We start from the raw sequence: 26,398 nt of genomic DNA, 5'->3' as shown, positions 1-26,398 counted from the left end.
TCATTGAAAATATGTGCTATTTTGTCTAAGGTGTGATAATGGGACCACACGAATCCGTGGTATTGCCCGAGAAAAGATTTTTGAGGTGTGTGTGCTGCCGATACTGAGTCACTGCCGTACCTTAAGATCAAGCCAACTTCTTTGCCAAAAACAAAGGTTATATAGTCTACCAATATTGATTTGGAGAGTCTAAGTTTCATATGAGCTTTAAAAATAATTTACACTTTCCAACTAGGATTGTAATAGTCCCAATATGTTCATCATAAAGACTTTCTAGTTACCTTACCTTACAGAACATGTCTCTCAGATCATCTTTTGGGTTAATCCACGATGCAACAGCATCACAAAAAAATATAAAATCCTGTAACAAGCAGGAAACACACCTTAGGTTGTTATTTGTCAAACACAGCAAAACGAATGAATTCATGACCGAATCCTGCCTCAAACAAACTTAAAAAAAAAAAAAAAAATCAACTATGCTTAAGGAATTTTAAAATAACGGTTGTCTTCATTGTTCCACCATCAAGGAACCTCTACTCATTCAGTTTATATTGGAATTTAATGCCCTTTTGTATTTCTTTTTACATCACAAAATGCCCATCTCGTAAGCATGTAGCACACCAGCAACGGACTGAAACTATCAAATGAGCAACCAACTTAAAAACCCTTCATATATTGAACACATAAATTCAATAATCTCACAGTTCTGACTGGCCTAGAAATAATTTAAAGCTACCTAAGTATATTCCAAATAAGCTTGATCTGAACTATGGGAATGAACAGATCTAAATTTCAAATGGAAACTTAAAAGGAAAAAAACTTAGAAGATTAATTATGTAGTTATAAATAATACCTAATTCAACCCAACCCAGTGCAAACAAACAGGAACAAAAAATCCAATGTTCAATTAGTAGAATAAATTGGGTTATTCTCACTACAAGAACAAGGAGACAACAGGTATATGCTTTAAATGTTTCGTTTAAGTATTTTTCAATCTTTTTTTTTTTTTTTTTTTTTATGATAGGCACACAGTGAGAGAGAGAGAGGCAGAGACACAGGCAGAGGGAGAAGCAGGTTCCAGGCACCGGGAGCCCGATGTGGGACTCGATCCCGGGTCTCCAGGATCGCGCCCTGGGCCAAAGGCAGGCGCCAAACCACTGCGCCACCCAGGGATCCCAGTATTTTTCAATCTTGACTATCATACTGAAACAGATCAATAGAGCATTGAAGACATCGCTTATGTTCTGATGTCAACTACTTAAGATTTTACAAATGTCAAAGCGCTTTCTTAATTTTGAAATTTAGTGACTGAAGTATGTGCATAAAATATTGAAGCAAATAAAATTCCATGTGCCTGAAGTTCATGGTTCATTTGAATTATGATTGTCTTTCAAACATCAAAGTCTGATGTTAAAAATTTAACATGTGTACACATACATCTATAATTTGTGATTAAAAACGTAACTAATAAAACTGAAGATATATATATATTTTTTATTTTTATTTATTTATGATAGTCACAGAGAGAGAGAGGCAGAGACACAGGCAGAGGGAGAAGCAGGCTCCATGCACCGGGAGCCCAACGTGGGATTCGATCCTGGGTCTCCAGGATCGCACCCTGGGCCAAAGGCAGGCGCTAAACCGCTGCGCCACCCAGGGATCCCAAGATATTTTCTTTTAACCACATTCAAATAAAAATATATAAAAAGCAGGGATTTCTAACCAACTCTTTAAGTTGGTAGTGATTTAATGACCACACCTATTATGTGTTCCTTTCACAGTCTTTTTTTTTTTTTTTTTTTTTATTTATGATAGTCACAGAGAGAGAGAGAGAGAGAGGCAGAGACATAGGCAGAGGGAGAAGCAGGCTCCATGCACTGAGAGCCCGACGTGGGATTCGATCCCGGGTCTCCAAGATCGCGCCCTGGGCCAAAGGCAGGCGCCAAACCGCTGCGCCACCCAGGGATCCCTCCTTTCACAGTCTTAATGTTAATTCAAAAACAAACAAAATAATAAAATCCTGATGGGAAAAGGATTCTTCTTAATATAGTATACATTGTATCAGACAACTCTAAAAAAAAACATTTAAGATGACAAAAAGTTCTTGAGTATTGAAAAAAACCAGAAAACTTAATGCCAGGAACGGGATTTTTGCAACTAGGGACTATTTCCAAAGATAGTTCCGGTTTAATACTAAGTTATTGTTTTACAAATGTGAAATCAGTCAAAAGATTTTTTTCCACTTCTGATTTATAAGTTTTCAATGCCTAACACCACATTAATTTGAATCTTACAAGCCAGTAATTAATAATGTTTCTAAACCTGAATTAACAAACAACACAGTCACATTAACAGAAGAGGGAAGGTATCAAAGGTATTAATTAAAAGATGTTTGTCTTGGAAATTAAAGGCTATTTTGCTGGAAACACCTCCCATACTTTCTTTTCCTTGCAATTCATCTGCTGAGCAACCTGGGATACTTTAACCTAGAGTTCCACGGCCTGCATTTTATTTTGTTGATCTCGTACACATGGCGCCAATCAAATGTTCCTCTGTTTTGTGTGTCTTGCAAATTTCGTATCTGATACTTTTGCCAAATAACTTTTTGAAACGCTAAAAATGTCTAGATATTATATGAACTAAGAAACGAGGAATAAATCGTAAGCTCTCCAAGTTAAAACAGTTTCAATGGCTAATTCAGTATTCTATTTTGTGCACTAATGAATTTCTAAGTAACAGAAAGTAACCTAACTACTTGGGTCACTCTCTTTAGTGTAGATATCTGCAAATTCAACAAACTAATATTCAATGGAAGGAGGCGTGTGCAAAGATAATGGGGATGAAATATGCTCTGGTTTAATTTGAGACAAGAATAATAACTTTAGTATCCCAGTGCTATTTATTTCATGACAAAAAGTTTCAGGAAATCATAAACAAGCATTATCATCTCAAACTATTAGAAAATATACAACTTTTTAAGAACTTAATGTTTTTGGTATCTTTGAAAAAATATGTAATATATGTGACATTTTCCTAATTAAAGTGTTTAAAAGTTCACACTTTAAAATTTCATTAATTATAACATTAAAAGTTAGAAAATCTTTGTGACATCTTACTTGGATTACTCCACTGGGATTCACACTGATCATGGTACAAATCCCACGAAATGCTGAATCCTTTTCCTCATTGTCCCTTATGTTTCTGAGAGAGGTGCACCTATTAAATTATAGAACTGAGTTTAGCATTTAAGTAAAAAGCAGGTTCAATCACAATACTAATGGACAGTATTTAATGGAATAAGCACCACAGTATAGATAATGTTTAGAGTCAAGGAATTTTTCATCAAGTTCACATTTCTCATTCTTCCTGCATGTCTGGCCCATCTAATCTCAATGTAGTGGAAGCCTTGAAATTCACATTTTCTTATTATAGAAAGATTGCATCTATAAAATGGACAGCTGATTTTAATCTATTTAAACTGTTAATGAGGCTGAGCCAAGAGTAAATTATGAATTTTTAAAACTGTATTATGACTTGTATTCCATTAAACACTACTAAAAATGACTTGAATTGAAAGATTATCAATTGAAAGAAGCAAAACATAGGATATACTGCCACAATATAAACTACTGTTATACAACTTATGGTGTAGATGTTTAACTTTACATTAACAAGCAAATAAGGTTTTTATACATAACGTAATTTAAACATGTATTTCTTAATGCAATCCAAGTTTTCAAATTAATTCTAAAAAAGAATGCAAAAACCTAAATTTATAGAATTTGCATGCATCTTTATTTTACTGGTGGATATTTAAATGCTTTTCATGTATAATCAAGCTTTTTAACACAGCAAGCATGTGACAATCTTATCCCATGCATCAATTAGTCGTTAGCCACAACATAAAATAAATATACATGACGATGCTACTGAAAAACCTCACAAACCTGATAGGACAAGATTAGTCACATGGTTGGCAATGATTAAGGATTGTGATTTTTGTAACCAACTGAAAATATATCTAAAAGTGAGATAGAAAGAGAAAGAAAGAGTGAAGAAAAATGAATTAAAAAAAAAAGATTGAATAATACACACCAGGGTCTTATAAACTGCTGTAGCATGGGGGCCACCTCTTGAGGACAAACGTAACCAAGACGACCAATTGTTATTGCTAAGGTAACGCAATCACGGTTATACACCACCAAACGCCAACCAAGACATGAGCAAATGAGGGGGAAGGAGAAAAAATAAAGAAAAAACAACAAATAACTCAGAAACAGAAACCAACAGAATTTGTGTATGATAATAAACATAAGATTTCACCAGTGCTGTTTATTACCACCCCCTAAAATAAGGGGCAGCAACATATATGGCATACTCTTGGAAAAAGGAAAACAAAAGGAATTAAAAAAACTTTAAAGATTGAGAGAACACCAAAAACCATGATGAATTGCTTTTCTCGCTCAATCTAATATGAAGATACTCTGTTATTAAAAAGATGAGCGATTAAATGCATGGATTTAGAGATTTTCCATTCAGAACCAGTTGAATTTTCAGAATTTAATAATGAAATCTATGTTTTTCCCCCAAGAAATATTAGTAAATGTGAATGATTACATTTCTGAATTGTTTACTCAAACACAATTCTCAGAAGTTAAAAGTTAAAATTTCTTTGCTTCTCTATGTCTTTTTAAATAAGTGATTTTCAATCTTTTAAAATCATCTAGGAATTTAATCCCAATTTAGGTTGTTTTGTTTGTTTGTTAACATTTCTAAAACAAACCAGTGGACTATCTGTTGCCTGATAGAAAAATCAACCATCAAATTTTAGGTGTTGCAGTATACACTGAATAAATCAATTGGTCAATCATTTGATGCTGTGTCAAATTCCGTTCCAATAAACCTCTGATGGTGATGACCAATGGTAACAACTCAAATAGCCCACTAATTTCAAACCGTATTTGACATGAAGGAAATTTACAGTCCACTGTAATGACGTGATATGTGGACGGAACAAATAATCTGTCTTTGCTATAAAAGGCATAGCACAAAATAGATAATAAGACATTATACTGATCACATGCTAGTACTTTACTTAAAAAGAATTTCAAAGTGGGAATTACTTAAAACATATTCACCATCAAAATTCAGGAAGTTTTTAAACTTACGAAGAGCTAAAAGAAGTTGCAACTCAGAACTGCATTCTGCAATTCAAAGGTACATACATATAAATACATTTATACACAACGGGAAAAAAAATACAAACAGAAAACAAACCATAAGGTGCTTTAATGGTGTTCTCTCAAAAACTTACAGGTTAACCTTTCATAAAAAAAGGGTGGGGGGGAGGGGTAAAGAAAAATGTTTTAAGGATTACTTGAAGCAAACTACACAGATAATACTAAAATCCAGCAGATTCATATGAAGCAAGAGAAAGAAAACCTATGTTCAAAAGACACAAACTATGCAACATTCTCATTAAACAGGCAAGTATGAACAATCCAATGAAACATGCGATAAAGCAGATGATGGTCCATTGAGAAAGTTCAGTGTAGGATATACTAATTGGAAAAAGAGCAAATAACCGCATACACTAAGGAATTGGCTTTATGAAATATTAAGAAAATGTAGAGCTGCTAAAATCTACAGACATTAGCCTCTGACAATGATCTTATTTTAGTAATTAACACCCACCCCGCCTTTTGGATAAGGAAAAATGGAAACATTTTCTGCAGCCACTTGTGATAAGATTAATCCAGTGAATCCCAAGTGTTTTTTCAATCATATCAATTTAATCTGTCAACCTGATGGGCGTTATCAACTACTTTTGATTTAGAGTAAAATCATACTTAGAATATAAACTTATAAATAAAGCCAATTTGTTAAAGGAACTATAACAAATTCACAAGCTGATATCCCACAAGAAACTTTAATATACATTACATTCAACATTTATTTGCAGTTATGCATTCACATTTAAAAATAAATAGGAAGTTTCTTTAGGTTCAACAGTAATTTTATAATGGCAAGTGTTCCAAATCTGAATGTCATGTATAGGTACTGCATTCTAAAGAGATAAAAACCTGACAAGATTTCATAACCATCCTAATACACAAATTTTTGTACTTTTCAGCAAGACAATCTAATTCACTTTATGATATAAACAGTACCCATACAGCCAAACAGCTATAAAACTGTTTTTTAATTCAAAGATTTCCTTCCATACCAATAAACATATCAACTTTAATCACATTAAAAAACTTTCTATATTCAAAAAATATAAAATTAAAATGGCTTTGAAAACAAATTTTCTTATTTAAGAAATCTTATTTTAAACTTTATCCAGTATTTCAGTAAATCCCTGACTATATTTACTGGAATTCTCTTATAGTTACATAAAGAAAAGGATGTGCCTGATTTGAAAACAAAATTCACATCTTTTATCCTTATTAACAAAATTCAGGGAGGGTGGGAAGAAATCACCCTGAAATGTGTTCTATAGTATGGAAGGTACTCTTTAATATCAACATGCTCTCTATAAATGCAAAAGAGAAACAAGCCTCCTGAATAAAAATCCCACAAAATACTGCCTAAGTTCTCAATTTGAAGGAAAATATACAGTAAAATATGAAATACACATGCATTGTTAACCAATTATAGCCCCTATACTGATGTCTATTTTTGGTCACATTTTTATAGATTAAAAAAATTACTTCCCAGCTGCCAGTTACTCTCTGAATTAACATAAAATTAAAATTCATATTGCTCAATAGTTATTTTAGCTGGGGTCCATTCTAGGGAGTATTAAAACACATAGAATAGAGGAACAGTGTTTTTTGAAAGTCTCTGACAATTGGTAATGCAATACAGTTAAAACAGTACATATCATTACTGAGAATCTCAAACAGCCGTTAATAATAAGCTGTGTTTCTATAGCTAGCTTTGCTTTGGTTTCTCTACGCATCTTAAACTTAAAAGGCAAATAGTTTTCTCTTCACCATAACAGTTCAGTCATGTGGTACCTGTATTCTCTAACAACGTCTTTGGTGTGTTGGGTCTGTTAATGATTTCTACAAGCTGGTGCAACACCATAGGAATATAAGGCTGCATCTCTATACCTAAATCACCCCCAAAAGAGAAAACAAAGAAAGAAAAATTTCAATGTTAAAATATATCAACATAAAATACTTTTGTTGCCTTTATTAACTGTGATATAAGTTTATAAACATATGTAAATAACTCATTTAAATTAAAAAGAAAAAGCAATTACAAAAATACTAAGGAGTCTAAAAAACTACAGTGCATTTAAAGGGGAAAAAGATCTTACCCATTTGAATGGAGATTTCTCCAATTGCCCATGTGGCATTATTGCAGACTGAAATGAACTCTGGATTTAGGTTGGTTCCCAATATAGGCATGAAATCAGCTAGAAAAAAAATTTTTTAACAACTATGTAGTAAACTTTTCAACAGCAGTGTATTGTGCTTTAAAGGAAATCTACTAGGTAGAAACTGAAATCTAGGCAAGAAATAGCAATTTTTAAAAGGTTTTCATAATATTTAAGAAAGTGAAAGAGGCCAATATCTGGCCACTGAACTTTTTATGAAGTAGACCAGGAAACATCAGCTTTGGTCTATTTTAGGTATCATTAAAACGAGTTGGTCAGAGTAATTACTCTTGTTTATCAGATGGAGAAAATTTAAATTAAAAATGAGGAAAACATGATACAACTTTCTTCAAAGCTAGTTTTTCACACACACAAATTTCTTAAAAAAAAAATAAATCCATGATTTTGGCTTTTAAAGTGACTTTTACCTTAGTGCTCAGATGGTGGTCTCTAAATATCATTTTCCACTTAAAAGGAATGAGGGCTTTCAGAGAAATGTCTCATTGCAGGCTCAAAGCAGGAAATGTACAAAACAAGCCTGGACTATTTTGTCATACCAGGAAGGACCAAGGAGCCAATTGGCTTAAGCTCCCACTGCCAGTGGTAGGACAATTTGAGCATCGTGAATTCATACTGACACTCAAAAAGAACCAAACACACAAAAAAACTAAACTCTGAAACACAATATAGATACCTGTGGAAGATGCTGGGTATCATTTCATTATTTTGAAAACTGGTAAACAAAGAGAAAGAATCAAGTAATTATCCTGCCTCCCCTATATGGTTTGTACCTCACGGTAATAATACTGGTATGAGAAAAGTCTTTATGTATGTATTCTCACTGTTAAGTCAAGAATTATCGTTTTTAAAAAACCCCCAATGTTAATAGACTTAAGCCAGGGTTTCTATATCTCAGCAATACTAATAATTTGGTCTAGATCGTTCTGCCATGGGGAAAGGGGGGCATATAGAGAGGGGAGGGTACTTTATCACTCATTGATGTTTAGCAACATTCTTTGCCTCCACCTACTAAATATGAGTAACACATCCCCAGGGTTAAGTAAAATGTCTCCAGACACTACCAATTGTTTGGGGTTGAAGGTATCAAAATTGTCCCTGGTTGAGAAACTCTGATCTAGAAAATAATAACCATGGTTGATAACAAAGAAAGAGAGAGAGAGAGAGAGAGAGAGAGAGAGAGAGAGAGGTAACTAGATAGTGTACCTCCTGAAAAAGATACACATGGTTTATGAAGTCTTAAAAAAAAAAAAAATCCCTTCATACAAGTTTAAATTCATAAAAACTAAATCATGTGGTAAATATTTGTAAAGTAGCTATTCATAAGAATTCATTAGTTTCACTCATAGTAGTACATTTAAACATGAGGGTTTAATATAGCATAATTAATGTTATTATCCAAAGTTCAGAAATACACTTGTTAACTGAGAACTGGGTGAAGTTGGTCAAAGTTGGTCAAAGGGTACAAACTTCCAATTATAAGTTTTGGAGATGCACTGTACGACATGATGATTGTAGTTAACGACATTTTATGTTTGAAAGTTGCTAAGAGAGATCTTAAAAGTTCTCTTAATAAGGAAAAAAAATTCTTTTAAGTACATGAATTGATGAATGTTAACTAAACTTACTGTCATTTTGCAATAGATACCTATATAAAATTATTATGTCATACACCCAAAACTTACACAATGTTGTATGTCAATCATATCTCAATAAAACTGGGGGCAGGGAGGGAAAGCTAAAACACCCAGAGTATACCTCTATCAAATGAAAAAACCATTTCAGGTCCGTGTTTTAAACCATGGTCCACTAAACTGTGTATTGTAAGAAACTATCATCCAAAACATTGGGATATAGAAGTGAAAGAAAACAAAAACCCATTTAAATCCATGATTCTGATAGCAATTCAGTTTATGTTATTCAAGGAATCCCTTAGTATCGTCACAAAAGGCTAAGACAAATGCTATACTATTAGAACAAAAACAAATCATTAAACTGTTTGAAGAGTTTCCTATGATGGCTGAAGAAGCACACTGGTTTATCATTAGAAAGACTATTATTACTTCTGGGTACCTCTAACCCCCCAAAAAGAGGCTACTCAAAAATTACCAGGAAACTAGCATAAAGGTACCAAGGTTTGATAGGTGGCTTGTCCTTCACACTAAAGTACTACTTTTCCAGCTTTTCTCCAGTCACATGAGTGAGTGCCTAATGAGCTGCTGGAGTGATAATGAATTCAGCAGAGCAAGGGGGTTCCCGTCCTACCTGCTTCACTCGGAGCAGCTTTAAGTAGTAAAATGTACATTTATAAATGTTGGGTTCCAGGACATTTCAGTCTAAGGATACAGAAATATAATTGATGTAAAACTAATTTAAAAAAGCGCATCATGGCAGTAGTAAATACTCATACCTATACAAGGCTTAACATGCTGAAAGCAAGCTTTCGTCAGGTCACCTAACAGGGCGAAGGAACTCTGTCGAACTTCTGGCATTTTATCCTACAAGGAATAAGAAGAAATTAACCCAATGTGACACAGAGAATCCCGTTTTAATACATTTTAATTTAACAAGTCTCACCTGCATGCACTGATACATTAGTGTTAGAATGTTACTTCGGGCTACTAGCTGTTCAATGTTGCCTCCAAGTCCTTCAGCCAGGCCACTCAGTAAATCAAGAGCCACTATCATAAAATCTTTATCAGGAGCCTCATATTGATCTGGTTGAGCATTGTTCAGCTGAAATTAGACAAAGGGTTTAAAAAAACTTACTTTGATCAGTTAAGTGAAAAGATTTGTATACATTATGTCTATCCTTAGAAAAATGTTTATGATGCCAAGGAGGGCAGGTATAAATAGTCTTTAAAAATACCATGGCTTGTGCAAGAGTCTTCTGTACTAGGTTTACGCAGCGCTGGTACACAGGTTCACAGTATGGAAGGAAACCAGACTGCAGGGCTGTGGCAACTGAAGATAGGCACTAGAAAAAAAAAATCAGGTACAAATGTAAATTTCTGGTTATACTTAAAATGATGATAAATGCTTAAGAGCGTACTCAGTAAAATTCTGGTCATTTATGAGTTCATTCTACTATTCTATAATAGGTCATCTTTGCAAACCTCTCCTCTTTGGATGCGACTCACTGTTGTTTAGTTTGCTGCTGGTAAGGGGAGATTTCCTCCAAGAAAAAAAAAGTTTCTGTAATGAATATTATCCTTAGAGAACCAGACTAAGTATTATGTATTCCTATTTTTTTCCCTCAAATATAAGAGGTATTTGTTTATACTCTCAACCTGCTCAATGATGTAGGCGGACTTTAATGGGCACCTTCTGAGCCCTGCCTGAAAATAAATCTATTTAATCAGAATGATCCTTGTTTTGTTGGGCCCAGAATTAGCCAAAGCTCTTAGTTATGGAAGTTTTTACTTTGGCTACGGACAAACCATGGCATAAGTGGTGACCACTGAAATGACAGGGGAAAGAAGAATGATAATGACTGAAATGGCTCTACCAACACCAATTCATTTAAGTTATTACATTTGATTATGTAATAACGTAACTGAATTACGTTCAGTTATTTGAATAACTTATCAAATATCAAGCCTCAACCTGGACAAAAAAGGGTAAGTCCCTCTTTATTAGCACCAAGGCTTGATGCTACTTCACATTTGACTATATGTGTGTATCTACACAATAGGTATGTAACACATAAAATAATTTGAACTATATTAATTATTGTGGCGTAGTTATGTTTCCATATAAAGAAATGCAATTAAATATAGGATATTAATAGGCTAATACAGAAAGATCTCCAAGATATTTGATTACCAGTGAAGCAAAGCAATCAAGAAAACATGTAATATAATCCTTTGATGACCTTAAAAATACAAACCCAACCTAACACATCCATTATGGTTTTTCTATTTTACAGTATTTCTTAGTATGGATGTACCATAATTATATTTTTAAAAAAGATTTTATTTATTTATTCATGAGAGACACAGAGAGAGAGGCAGAGACACAGGCAGAGGGAGAAGCAGGCTCCCTGTGGGGAGCCTGATGTGGGACTAGATCCCAGGACCCCGGGGTCACAACCTGAGTCAAAGGCGGATGCCCAACTGCTGAGCCACCCAGGCATCCCTGCATGTCCCATAAATAAGGAAGGGCAGTTAACATACTTATTCAGCATTTTAACAGGAATGGTTCAAAATGTACATCTATTAATATTTTACTTATCACATATACCCACATTTTATACTTACACAGGTGTTTCTGATTAAACACACTATTAGATTAATTAAAGGTTACCAGATTAGCATACCTCAAGTAAAGGGAAGAGATCTTTATCTTCATCCTTTAACATGTTCCATTTCTGGATCAGCGGAGGCATTAGCATCTGAATATATTCCTATTTATAATGATGAAAAAACACATAAAGCTCCACTATCATATGTAAATAATTCCATTTTGGGTCTATGAAAATTAAAATCCGTTTAAAGTAATTGTGTAAAATCATTATGGAATGCATTTTAAGTCTCAGTCTGCTCCACTTAACACCTTAAAAAATTTTTTTTCTGCTTTTCATTTATATAACCTTGTTCTATTTTTAAGTCATCTTATACCCTTTTTTGAAATAAAATGTATACAAATGTACCACTACACAAAAATTATTTGGTCATAATCAGGGATAATTTGCTTAAGTTTTACTCTGATTTTTTTCTGTCCTGGGGCTTAAAACATGTAGCATGGCCCTTGCTCTAGAATGTTATAAATGACAGATAAATTTAAAGAGACATTTACAGAAGATTCACAATCATTTAAGTGTTTTTATTTAAATTTTAAAATCCACAATATACTAAATAATAGTTGTGTAAACAAGAGGCACAGATTCCAAAGGGTCTAAGACATTCAGAAACACTCCTCACTCCCCTGCACACAATACAAAACCAACTAACATCAAAGCAAACCCACAAACCAAATGTCCTGTACCAAGTTTTAAGTATAACTTATAAACACAATTTCTTAAGAATTTTCATATAGCAATCACAAATATGTATCTATTCTTCTGTTGGGAATTTCGAACTATACTGAAATTCTATTATTTAAGTCCTATTTAGACAAATGCAATTCTATCCTCCTCTTAACCCTACAGGAAACAGAATTTGAATCTTTAGCCATACATACTTCTTCCATACCACTATTTAGCATTTTTAACTTATTATCCCGATTTCTAATTGTTTTATCTTAGTATATGTTCCCCATGCCTGTACATTCCAGTGACAAAACAAGTATGTCTAGATGTGGTATTCTAAAGCTTCAATATTTATGAAGTGGTAGATATAAAAATACTTGGAATTAAGTAAAAGCTGAAAGCCACAGTGTAAGACCTCAATCCTTTCCTAGATAGTGTTGGTGCACTCATGTGATATGATAGGATTTTCACACCAAGAACGTATTTACTTTTATTATTTATTTATTTTTTAAGATTTTATTTATTTATTCATGAGAGAGAGAGAGAGAGAGGCAGAGACACAGGCAGAGGGAGAGAAGCAGGCTCCATGCAGGGAGCCCAACGTGGGACTCGATCCCAGGTCTCCAGGATCACATCCCGGGCTGAAGGCGGCGCTAAACCACTGGGCCACCTGGGCTGCCCACCTATTTACTTTTAATACCATCTAGAAAGTAAATATACTTGCTGCCTTCTTCAGATACATTCTTAAAGTACAACACTAACTGTTCACATCTCCCCAATTTCATTTCCAGATATATGTTAATGTATTGATTTTAACTGTGGTACATATTTACTTTTTTTTTAAATAATCACAGATACTCACTGGTTTGTTTAAATGATGTCCTACTGAATCTGCTAAAGTTCCTATGGCATCATAAAGAATGAGCAAGTTCTTATGCTGGTATTTACTAAATGCGAAGACCAAGGTATCAAGTATATAAGCAAGGTAAGGAACAAGTTCCGTACAAGCCTCCTCTTCTAAGGTAGCAAAGGCACTACAGTTAAAAAAAAAAAAAAAAAAAAAAAAAGAGAGAGAGAGAAAGAGATTATTACTGTTGTAGTTTATATAATAGAGATAGAAAACTAAGTCTATAGTTTATAGAACATTTATTTACACTTTCCGTGCCTATCACTTTACTTCACCATACCAGAGGCTTATTTTTATTATTTCTTCCCCATTTCCTAACACTTCTTTCAAAAATGCTGGAACCTATGGGCATTTGCTTCACGGCAAAAGTAAAATCTGAAAGTGCTGTTGGTTCTTATGTCAGTCATTCAATTCATTTATTTGGTATTTACTTTTTATTTAGTCACTTAGTGCTGGGGCTATAGCAATGAGTGAAACAAGCTTAAAGGGAGCTTAAATTCTAGTGGCTGTTCCAAATTAATGAAAACAGAATTAAAACTTTAACTTCTAATCACCATTCAGATTACACTCTAAGGGTCACAAAAGGACACAGAAACATTTTTAATTGTGTTTAAACACAATTTAATTGTGTTTTAATTGTGTTTAATTGTGTATCAAACACAGTATCATGACCTCCTAAATGTTTGTTAGCAGGAGGGGGGAATGGGATGATGCAGGTGGTCAAAGGGCACAAGTTTTCAGTTACAAGAATAAATTCTGAGGATCTAATGTACAGCACGGTGATTATAAATAATAATAGTGTTGTATACTTGAAAGTTGCTGAGAGTAGACCTTAACCATTTTCACCACACAAAGAAGACTTATGTCAACTCTGTGAGGTAATGGATGTGTTATCCTGATCTTGCCAATTGTTCCATAATGTGCATGTTTAGCAAGTCATCGCGTAGTACACTTTAAATATATGGATTATTTTTGTCAGTTTTTCCTTGGTAAAGGTTAAAAAATGTTGGTCTGAGTCCTACACTATACATTAGAATGCACAGTGTGTTTGTGAGGACAAATCTGCCTCATTTATGGCTTATCTATTAAGACAAATATATATGAAAGGCAAACACTCCCGGGTCTGAGGAGTTAACTTCAATCTAGACCTAAATTTATCCGGACTCTAAGGTGTACCTGGCTCTTCATTTCTAAAATGAAGGTTTGTATTATTTTCTATTCTAACCACTCAGGAATTTTCTAAAATGATAGGCTTAAGCTATTTGTTAGTGAAAACCCTACCTTAAATTATAAACTATTTCCTTTACAGCACTTGCCATGAATTATAATTATATGGATGTTTGGTATTCTATACTAGCCTCAAAGTTTAAAGATGGCAGGGACTGTAAACTCAGCACTTAATATATCCCTAACAACTAATAGAGAGTTTAGAAAAACAAAAACAAAAACCAACAACAAATTTGCAGGAAACCAAACATAGTCTGTATCCTTCTCTCGTTAAAAAAAAAAAGAACAACAACAAAAGGTAGTACTATTAATCACCAGAGCCCCTTTAGTTCAACTTTCTTTTATTAAGAATGAGAATGCATCTAGGTATTTTTGCTTCACATCTGGTAAAGTACAATTCCACTTAAATTTATTCTCCTCTTTTTCAACTATTTCTTTTTTTTTTTTTTCAACTATTTCTTATTAACAAAGTCAACCATAAAGCAATTCTCGTTAGAAAGTTAAGAGCTGTAAGTGTGTCAGGACTTTTCAAAACAGAAAGGTTTGTTCCAGAAAACTGGAATATTTATAGTAATGAAACTAACTGCTGATCTGATACAAAAACACAGCAGCAAACCCAAATGACAGAACAGCTGCTGGAGCAGATTCACTAAGTGACGGAGGACAAGTACTGTAGGGCTTTCTAATGGAGTTGTGGTAGCTGGTTTTTACACTAATGATGTGAATCTGCTCAAACTTTGTTATCCCTTCAAAAGCGAGACGTCCACCGTCACGTCACCACTCCCGATGTCTGCAAGAATTAGGGTGGAAGAGAATTCTATTGTTACCATAGCCACTGAGAAAAAAAGAAATGAGTTGAAGGAACAGCAAACACTGATGCATAGTTGACTCACATTTTGATTTACAGAATCATCAGATTAAAAAATACAGGTAATAAAAGCTCCATTAATGGTTTAATACCAACATTCCTCCACAAAGCTGAAAATTAATTTCTCACGGAAAATGTCCCCTCCCTTCCCCGCCACAATTAACAATGTTATGGATTTGTCCCACCTGCAGGCAGCTTCTTGTACTCTCTTGTTGCTGTCCAGGATTCGCTTTAGCAACTCTGTCATTAATGGCTTCAGGTACGTATCGGGGGGCTGGCTGACTACCCAGTGTGCATAGCGGCTAAGAGTCCAGCACGTTATGGAACGCACAAGAGCCTTTTTATCAGAGAGGCACTGAATAAGGTGAGGAATGAGCTCAGGCAGGTATGGAATCATGCCTTGCATACAACCTGGAAAAAAGGTAACAAATCTCTCAGAAAGTACTAAAATTCGGTTAAAACAAAATTATTTCAGCTGAATACTAAATAAACATATCCATAAAAAATATCCAGTCATCTCCACTGCAATATAGTACAATAATCTGCTCCAAGTTAAAAACAAAACAAAACAAGCTAACTGCTCCTAAGTATCTTCTAGTAGGGTTAACAAAGTTCACTTTACATCTGTTACACAAATAATGGCTTTCAAAAGTACCTACCAAATACTTCGATTTCTTGTGTATACAAGCCTAACAGTCAAGACACATTAACCCTCTATAGAGGATGATGAGACTCTCCTACCAGGCTTTTATACTTAGCAAGGGAGAAAATTATTTTTCTAGCAATGGGGATGCTTCTGACATCAGTCCTCTCATTCTGTTCCCTTTATTGTAACAGGAGCATTTGTAAAATATCTGGGAGGGGTTATAAGTTAAGCCTATAGCTGTTTAATAAGAGTTAACTGGTTGAAGGTAAAAGCTTATCCTAAGATAGCTTTTGGATTCAAATATCTTTTTTTAAGGTTAGTGTAGATCATGGTGTCCTTTATTCCACATCAGCAACACCAAGAGAGCAAAAAAAGTATGTGAATTCCAGACTGAATGGTCTTTGCTTATCAGAATAACTACTCCTCAAAGCGGCCCATCTGCATTAGGGTCCATCAAGGAGTTCACAGTTTAATTTTGACTTAAGACTTACCTTCAGCAATTGCTCCTAAAACCAAGATGCCGGATTCTTTAACAACCCATTCGTGATGAAAAAGCAACTCTTTCAAAAGGGGCAAAATATGTGGCAAAAGCTCATCACGATACACATTTGCAAGAACGTCTAGGGCAGCAGCAGAACATTTTCCTAAAGAAACATTTAATTCAGGAATATTAGATTAAACTCTATTATCATGAGTATTTATTATATGTGTACCGCCTTAATCATACATCTAAAGTTTAAAATAATTAAATAGCAGGTAGTCTGTCTCTATTAACAAGAAATACTTTTTTATGACCAAGAATTAGCAAACTAATTACGAAGATCTTCTATTCTGTATATGACTGCCACACAGGATTTATCTATCCAGAAAAACCAAAACAAATACTGTTCCACTCAATTTCATGCTTCTACAATATGATGTCCAATTCTACAAATCTGCAGCAAAATGTGTACATTTATTATTTCTACTTAATATTTCTTAGTGGTAGATCATTCAGGATCAAATACATAATGATTCAGGAGGAAGTTAAGCAAATAAATCTCACCAAGTCACCAACACGTGAAGCATAAAATATGCCAGAAAATATTCTTTCCAGACAAAGGAACCTATTAGCCATGGAACTAGGTATCAATTCAGATTGCATTTAATAAAATAAATAAATAAATAAAACCAAAAATATAGTTAAGTATAAAAATTTTCCCCAATGTGATTAGGCATACTGAATAGTTGGTCATGAATTGTTCCACAGTATTAAAATTCATATTTAAAAAAATCCTTTTTGAAAAAAGGCTGTTAAACTAGAAGTGACACCTTACTCAAAGAAGGGTCTTTGTTGTACTGCATGGTAAATCCATACAAATGAGTATTACATCACCACAAAAGAGAAAGAAATCTTTTTTTTTTAATTTTTAAATTTTTTAAAAAATTAATTAATTTATTTATGATAGTCACAGAGAGAGAGAGAGAGAGGCAGAGGGAGAAGCAGGCTCCATGCACCGGGAGCCTGATGTGGGATTCGATCCTGGGTCTCCAGGATCGTGCCCTGGGCCAAAGGCAGGCGCTAAACCGCTGCGCCACCCAAGGATCCCCAAGAGAAAGAAATCTTTATGTACTAATACAGAAATGAGTTACATGATATATGGAAAACAACCAATAAGTACATTTAATCTCTAGAAAGTCAGTCTTTTCTCCAATAAAATAAAAACAAGGGTTTTTTTCCCCCTGCATGTTCATAGAGAAACTTCTGGAAAGATATAAAAATGGGATGTGAAGTAGTAGTTCCCTTCCCCAATTCAACATATGTTATATAGCTTGTGTAAAGTTAACTATATGTTATTATCTTTTTTAAAAAAAAGATATATTTGAGAGAGAGAGAGACAGAGCAGGAGGGGGAGGGGAGAGGCAGAGGGAGAACCAGACTCCCCGTCCAGCAGGGAGCCCAATGACACAGAGGCTTGATCCCAGGACCGCAGGATCATGACCTGAGCCCAAGGCAGACACTAAACCACGGGGCCGTCTGGGCGCTCCCTGTACTGTAATCTTAACCCATCCTGTCTCCAGCCTCAAAGTAGGGACACCCTGGGAGAAGGTCCAGTAGCCCCACACAGCGCAGTTTTGCTTTTGATGGCTTTAGTTACCTTTGGTTAAGTGCAGTCTGGAATGGATGATCCTCCTGATACACCACCCGAAGGCTAATAGTAGCCTAATGTTCTCATCATGTCTATCTCATACTGCCCCCCAGCTCATCATGCAGACATTTATTATCTCATAGCACCACAAGAAGGGTGAATGTTGCACAGGAAGAAATCCTGAGAGACCACATTACATAATGTTTACTATGGTATGTTCAATGCTCTACTTTATTATTAGTTATTGTTAATCTCTTACGGTACCTAGTTTATACATTAAATTTTATCATAGGTATGTGTAAGAAAAAAACCATATATACGGGGTTTGGTACTGTGTGTGATTTCAGGTACCCACTGTCTGCAGATAACAGGGGGCTGGCTCTGTGATAGCAGTGAAGAACTAGGGTTCTCTTACTGTGAGAGAGCTGGGATCCAAAGTTAAGTGTGCCATCAGTACTAGCCATGGTAACCAACCTTGGGCAAGTTTCTCTTTCTGCAGCTTCCTTACCAACCTAAGGCTGTTGTAAAGATTAAATGGGAGGTGCATGCCAAGTCCTTGGCTTAGTGCTAGGCACACTGGGCACTCTAAGGAACTGTTACAGGAAACTAAAGGGGCAAGAGGAATTAACGTTTAACCAAATGAATTACACAGTCCGGCCTGATGATTCATGTCCCTAACTGCTTTATCAGTTAACTAGGGGAATTCTGTTTCCCAGGGGACAACAGGCCATGTCTGAAAACACTGCTGGTTGTCACAACTGTGTGTGTGTGTGTGTGTGTGTGTGTGTATGGTGCTGCTGGCATCTACTATAGAGTCATGGCTGCTGCTCAACATCCTACAATGTACATGACAGCCACCACAACATAGAATTATGTAGCAAAAGGTCAACTGTTGAAGGTTGAGAAACCCTAAATAGAGCAGCAAAGCTTTAAAAATCAGCACACAAACAAAAACAAAACACGCGTCTCAGTTCCTCATCTCGTTAGACTGTGGCCTAGAATGCCAGTTCAACAGATATGATTTGCAGCTAAGGTTGAAAACAAGACATTTCTAAAAGCTTTTGAGTATGACAAAACAATTTATGTTATTTTAGATTTATCCTTGATGATCAACTAACACTCATGCAAATTATCATGAAAAATAAGTTTATGTTAAGAAAACAGGGGTAGCCTGTGTCCAGTGTTCCTGTTTCATAATGCCAAATAAAATGTATGGCCTTTTGAGAAATGGCAGTTTGAGGTAAGAATTCTTTAAGCAATAGAATGAACATTAAATATAAGAACAGGTCCACCAGGAAAATGCAAACCAAAACCACAAAAAGATAATTGTATCTACTAGAACTGCTATAATAAGATAACAGAAGTTGGCAGGCATATGGAGAAACTGGAACCCTAAGACAGTGTCGTAAGAACGTAAATGGTGGGGCCACTTTGGAAAACAGCCTAAACAGTTCCTCAAAAGTTTAAACAAAGACTTATCATATCCTACTCCTGTTTTATCTCCAAGAGAAGTGAAACCTATGTCCACACACAAACGTTACATAAATGTTCAAAGCATCATCACTCACAACAGCCAAAAGAGAGAAACAAATTGTTCACCAACTGATGAACGGATAAAAAACGTGTGGGATACCCATATAATGGATAATTTTTCCACACTACAAAGAAATGAAATATTGATAATATACCGTAACCTGGACAAACACTGAAAACCTGCTAAGTGAAACAACAGAGTCATGAAGGACCAGATATTGAAGGACTCCATGTACAGGTAATGTCCAGAATAGGCAAATCCAGAGAGACAGAACAGATATTGGTAGTTGCTTTGGGCTGAGGGATCGGAAGAAAATGGGGAGTGACTGCTAATAAAAACAGGATTTCTTCTTAAGGTGATGAAATGTTCCAAATTTTATTGTGGTGATGGTTGCGTGTAACTATGAATATATGAAAAACTACTGATTTGTGCCGTTTCACGAGGGTACTACATGATATGTGAGTTAGCTCTCAATAAAGCAGGCAACCGTATTTTTCCTTTTGACTTACTTAGATTCCAGTCAGAAATTGTATCATCATCATCAATTTCATCGTCGTCATCATCTTCCTCTTCAATTCCATCTTCATCATGCTGCTGAGCCACTGTCCTTGATCGATGAAAACGTGGCCTTATATCCTGTTCGCTATCAGGAATTGTTTCATCTTCTTCAACATCACCCTATTGTGTTTTTTTTTTTTAAAGAAAAGTTTTGATGGTATTAAAATGTTATAATAATATATACATGAATAAAAGAATCCAAATACTGAGAGATGATGCCATGCAGATGAAGGTATATACACCTCTTCATTAAGAACCACTCCCCTCTGCAGAAAACAGTTCTTTATTAAGAGGAGAAGAAACTATTCTGTAACCCATGGTAGGTATCAGGCCTTTTGACTGTGTTATATGGCCTCCCATCAGCTAGTATAACCCAGAGTACCTGAATAAAATTCAGACTATATTTAATAAATTTTAAAATAAACTATAAATTATTTGAATCAACAGGAAATTGATGCTAACTCTGCCAGTGTCACCAGCTGGTTCCAATGAAGTTAGAATACACTAGCACCCAAATTCATTGTGTACTTCTATCTTTGAACTCTGTAGCATATTTTTTATACACACACACACACACACACACACATATAAATAAAAACCTTACTTACACAGGGTCTATTTTAAATGAATATTCTGTTAATCAAAGATTCTCTAAAGTCTAAAAAACAACCTTGCCTATTCACCAGAATATAGTTTCCTTACCTTAAGTAGGATAATATCTATATCTGAGTACTTCATGCCATTCACTAATACAGGAATCAATCTATAAAAAAAATAAAACCATGAAATATATATTTAAAGATCTCCTAAGAATTATTAAAAAGTCTTAATGACCTTACGTATACTACTAACACCAAAGAGACAACCACCACTGCTACTCTGGTCTTAGACCATACCGTGTAATGTCTGCCCTTCTCAAATGACGAGTATTCCTAATACAAAGCTGAGGCCTTTTACATGCTCATGCATGGGATCTACTGTTGGAATCTTAGTAGCTTGTCAACACTTAGAAATAAAACCAGTAGCAAAAAATTTACAATTTCTCCTCTAAGAATTTATCCTGAATATGCTAACACACATTCCCAATTCTTAAAGATTAATAATGTTCCTTGTAACAAAACTGGAAACAATATGAATATCCATCATTTAGGGCTTCGTTAGAAATAGGTTAAAAATGAAACACATATAGCACGGTTCAATTGGAGTTAAACATGAGATTACCCATGTCATTACTTGTATAAACAGACTATATAGGAATGATACACAAAAAATGCACACAAAAAAAGGTATTTTTGGGGAGAGAACTGAATAGGCAAAAAAGGGATAAAATTAATCATGTATTTCTAAATATTGTGACATTTTTACAATGAGCCTACATTCAGTATTTGCACTCCTTTTAATGAGAGATGATAGTGTTTAAAATGCAAAATATATTAGGTCTAAAGTAATTTATCCTAAATAATAATGCAAAAATGAAAGAGCTTTATCAACAAAGGTTATTATAGTCTTCACTAAAGAACATAGGAAATTTTAATACATTAAGAAATAAAGAACTTAAATTTCCAATAAAAAATTATTGAAATTGGGATATCATATCCAATCTGAAGTATTAATGTAGTGATTAAGACACAATCAAGATGTCTGTAAACGTGGGATCCCAGGTATCTGGGATAGTTAAAAAAATTTACCAGTTCATGTAAGAAAAGGTCAAAATACTAACTTCGATTCCTTTTGTAGCTATGAGAATTTTAAGCTTTGACTAGTTTTTTTTTTTTTCTTTTTTAAAGATTTTATTTATTTATTCATGGAAGACACACAGAGAGAGGCAGAGGGAGAAGCAGACTCCATGCAGGGAGCCTGACGTGGGACTCGATCCTGGGTCTCCAGGATCATACGTCCTGGGCCGAAGGCGGCGCTAAACCGCTGTGCCACCGGGGCTGCCCCTGACTAGTTTCTTAAGTTTTGATGATTTCCTTTCTTACTGGCCCGTCACACACTTAAGAGTCTACTGGGGGGATCCCTGGGTGGCGCAGCGGTTTGGTGCCTGCCTTTGGCCCAGGGCGCGATCCTGGAGATCTGGGATCAAATCCCACGTCAGGCTCCCGGTGCATGGAGCCTGCTTCTCCCTCTGCCTGTGTCTCTGCCTCTCTCTCTCTCACTGTGTGCCTATCATGAATAAATAAAAATTAAAAAAAAAAAAAAAGGGGTCTACTGGGGATAAAAAGTTATGAAAACACTTGGGAAGCATTTAAAAAGTTCACAGTTCTAGGGACGCTTGGGTGGCTCAGTCAGTTGAACGTCCAATTCTTGGTTCAGGCTCAGTTTATGATCTCAGGGCCAGGAGATCAAGTCCATGTACACCTCTGTGCTCAGTGCTCAACCTGAGTATGCTTGGGATTCTTTTCTCTCCCACGCTTCTACCCTGCCTCCGAGGGTACATATGTGCTCACATGTGCGCTCTCTCAAAATAAATAAAATCTTAAAAAACAAAGTCCACAGTTCTCTGGCTTCTGAATTCTACCTTTCACTGTTCGTGGTGGCTTGCGAAGTGTGAATAGATAAAAGAAGTTCATACTCATGACCACCAGCAGTGGGCTTATTAATAAGCACTTCCCTTAAAACCTATTGAGAAAGGTATTATGATCACCATTTTACAGAGGAGTCAACTAATGCTTAGAGAGGTTACATTATTTTCACAAGGTCATTAATTTTAAATAATGGGAAAGTCAGAATTCAAAATCAGGCTGGCCTAACACCAAAAGTAATTTTCTTCCCCCATACCAGACATAAGAAACGCTCACTCTCTACATTCATGTGTTAGGCCTTTGTAGAGGCTTTATTCAAAGAATTAACTCCTTTAATGTCAATTAAATAAATATATGTGCAATACCAACTGTGAGTACAACTCTGTCATCAAGGAGAGAATATTATAAACCCTTGTTAACTAAAGGAATAGTAATAGGGAAAAGAAAGCAGTGGGGTTTAAAATTCCCTAGAGATATATACATAAAAAAGGGGGAGGGGGGACAGCCACACTTTGTTTAAAGTCCTTCTAAATTCTAAAATACAGATTAATAGTAATTTAACATTATAGCTAATATAACATGACTATATAAAATTTATAATAAAACCCAATTTCATAAGCTATAGGCATTTTGCAGCTGAGTCAGATTCATTTCCATCACCAATACAAAAAAATCATTCATCTTTGGGACGCCTGGGTGGCTCAGCGGTTGAGCGTCTGTCTTCAGCTCAGGAAGTGGCCCCGGGGTCCTGGGATGGAGTCCTGCATCGGCCTCCCTGCAGGGAGCCTGCTTCTCCCTCTGCCTGTTTCTCATGAATACCTACCTAAAATCTTTAAAGAAAAAATCATCTTTGGAACTTCAGGGAAATAGGGAGGACAGATGGCAGACTATAAAGACAGTGAGGCCCTCCGCCCCTTTTTAAGATTTTTATTTTATTTATTCACAAGAGACACACAGAGAGAGGCAGAGACACAGGCAGAGGGAGAAGCAGGCTCCATGCAGGGAGCCTGATGTGAGACTTGATCCCGGGACCCCGGGGTCATACCCTGAGACAAAGGCAGACACTTAACACTGAGCCACCCAGGCGCCTCACCCTTTATTCTTTTTAAGATGGAAAAAATGGTAAAGTTATGGAGAAAGAAGTAAAAGATCACGTTCAAAGAGAGAATGTATCTATATTTGATAGAGTGAGGTCCCTGAAGAAAAGATTATGCTATCCAAGACCATCAGGAGAAAGACTGGTTAGGTGAAGACAACCTATGTGAAAATCTATCTTTAAGTTGTGGGGCAAGATGAAGGGTCATTTATTTTCCCTATAAAGCAGAAGTGCTCAGGATGAAAGAAGAGAATTCAGAAGAACAATGAAGGTTTGAACAGTTGTTCTAGTGAATGGAAGATAAAAGAGGATCTGAAAAAAGAAAAGTTGGCAGCATGAAGAGTCCACGTGACAGTAAAAACCATGGATTTCTATAGCCATCAATTCTCCTGGTGGTGTAATTTTCCCAAAAACACAAGACAAGAAGCAAAGACAGTTTTTAGAGCAGAGCAGGGGAGATGCAGGGTAGCTGGAGGTTTATGGTCAGTAGAGTTGACCTGTGGATTATGATGTCTGTGCCAGAGAAAGAAAGAACGAAAAAATGTGCAGGAAATAAGGGAATGCTAAGCTGGTCAAGAAAATGAAGCTGGAAACTGAGATATGGAAATTAACTCTGACCATGCGGCAATGTGCCACGTGTCTGATGAATTCCAATCTTGTATGGCAGTTTATTATTTTTAGGTCTAATTGCCTCATGTAACCAATGGGAAAAAAAGAAATTTTTTCCCTTTCTTTTTAAAAGTAAGCTCTAGGACAGCCCAGGTGGCTCAGCGGTTTAGCGCCACCTTCAGCCCAGGGTGTGATCCTGGAGTCCTGGGATTGAGTCCCATGGCGGGCTCCCTGCATGGAGCCTGCTTCTCCCTCTGCCTGTGTCTCTGCCTCTCTCTGTGTGCCTCTCATGAATAAATAGATAAATCTTAAAAAAATAAATAAATAAAAGTAAGCTCTATGCCCAACATGGGGCTTGAACTCACAACCCTGAGATCAAGGGTCGCATGTTTTACCAAATGAGCCAGGTAGGAGTCCCAACAGAAAGAGAACTTTTAATGCAACATCATGGGAAGGCAATAATGTTAACTGCAACCATGAATGTATCCTGAGACCTAAAATATGGACTAGGCATTAGGTTACTTGTTTTATGTGGATTAATCCATTTAACAGTGTCAGGAGATATTACTGCATAAGAATAAAGGCGAGGAAAAGCCAAAATAACTGGGATAAAAAAAGAAATGAAGACTTGCTCTACCAGATAGGAAAATATATATGATTAAATATTTAATAATCAAAAGAGAATAGTGGCTAAAAAAGAAAAAAAAAAAGAAAAGACCAAGAGCCCAGAAACAAGTAAAAAAAAATTTTTTTAAAGATTTTATTCATTTATTTATGAGACAGAGAGAGAGGCAGAGACACAGGCAGAGGGAGAAGCAAGCAGGCTCCCTGCAGGGAGCCCAATGCTGGGATGCCAGGATTGTGCCCTGAGCCGAAGGCAGACATTCAACTGCTGTGCCATCGAGGTGCCCCCAGATAAAACTTACCGTCATCCCTTGTCACTTTGGTGCTTTGTGAGTTCACACTAATAAGAGAGTTCTCACTACATATACAATTTTTACTCCTAAGCAAATAGTTTTTGCTCATAATAAAAACGAGTCTAGTTAACAATGCTAGGAAAAACTAGTATCTTTTATTATATTTTCTATCTCAGCATCAGATCAATGTTGATATTCTCCAGTTCTCAAAATATATTATTCAAATGAAAAATAAAAGCCTTGTTTAATATAAAAATGGATCCCAAACCAATGGTTTGGAAGATGTATAAATAAAAGCCAGTTATCACGGACTTGGGTTATTTAATATCAGCAGTAATTAGCACAGCAAAATGATTGAGTTCTGCTCTTATAACCTGCTACCAAGTTCTTGCCTGCTTTAAAGATATTTAGGTTTTATTAGTATAATGACCGAGTAGGAGCATGAAGCTAAAATTGCACATTATCAAGTACTTCCTAATGTTATAGCTTGGGTTTAAATTAACAGAATTTCTTCAGTTTATGTGAATCAATGTTTATATGACTTTTGGAGTCATACAGTCCTATAGTAAGAATCCAGCATATAGGGGTGCCTGGATGGCTCAGTCAGTTAAGCGGCTGCCCTTAGCTCAGGTCATGCATGATCCCAGGGTCCTGGGGTCGAGTCCTGCATTGGGCTCCCTGCTCGATGGGCAAGCCTGCTTCTCCCTCTCCACCGCTGTGCTCTCTTGTGGATAGATATCCAGCATATTATAAAAGTGGCATCATAAGTAGGGAGAAAAAACATTAATATATGGATTTCCTAAAGAGAGAAAATCCATTTAGCACAACACCTGGCACTTTATTCCCAAATAAACTCCAGAGAGTAGAACAAAATAGAGGTGCAACTGCTGCTTTCTGGGTGGAAAAAGGATTTACTGAAAAAGAACTTTATGGACATGAAAATGAGATCATCCAAGCAATGTAAACATCTGGAAAAATGTGACCCCACCAATATTGTAACAAACTAAA

The 26,398-nt window shown here is 35.7% G+C and overlaps 1 protein-coding gene across 4 annotated transcripts in view; it reads right to left on the bottom strand.

Moving 5' to 3' along the window:
- The window catches only part of TNPO1 (transportin 1), a 96,667-nt gene that overhangs the window by 8,848 nt on the left and 61,421 nt on the right, over positions 1-26,398 (bottom strand). For 3 of the 4 annotated variants that reach the window (XM_072826767.1, XM_072826766.1, XM_072826768.1), the window contains exons 10-23: positions 20,946-21,006; positions 20,195-20,363; positions 16,514-16,666; positions 15,562-15,787; positions 13,237-13,408; positions 11,724-11,810; positions 10,275-10,382; positions 9,983-10,141; positions 9,816-9,903; positions 7,328-7,426; positions 7,023-7,118; positions 4,096-4,171; positions 3,117-3,216; positions 287-361 (exon numbers count right to left, since the gene is read on the bottom strand). In XM_072826767.1, the coding sequence (XP_072682868.1) occupies positions 287-361; positions 3,117-3,216; positions 4,096-4,171; positions 7,023-7,118; positions 7,328-7,426; positions 9,816-9,903; positions 9,983-10,141; positions 10,275-10,382; positions 11,724-11,810; positions 13,237-13,408; positions 15,562-15,787; positions 16,514-16,666; positions 20,195-20,363; positions 20,946-21,006 (1,669 nt within the window). The remainder of the gene's footprint in view (positions 1-286; positions 362-3,116; positions 3,217-4,095; positions 4,172-7,022; positions 7,119-7,327; positions 7,427-9,815; positions 9,904-9,982; positions 10,142-10,274; positions 10,383-11,723; positions 11,811-13,236; positions 13,409-15,561; positions 15,788-16,513; positions 16,667-20,194; positions 20,364-20,945; positions 21,007-26,398) is intronic. The other variant, XR_012031365.1, reaches the window with a different exon arrangement.

Source organism: Canis lupus, chromosome 5 (assembly GCF_048164855.1).
Source record: "Canis lupus baileyi chromosome 5, mCanLup2.hap1, whole genome shotgun sequence".
In the NCBI taxonomy this organism is placed as follows: Eukaryota; Metazoa; Chordata; class Mammalia; order Carnivora; family Canidae; genus Canis; species Canis lupus.
The sequence above is the reverse complement of the archived record's forward strand: the minus strand, read 5'-3'. Positions and strand labels throughout refer to the sequence as shown.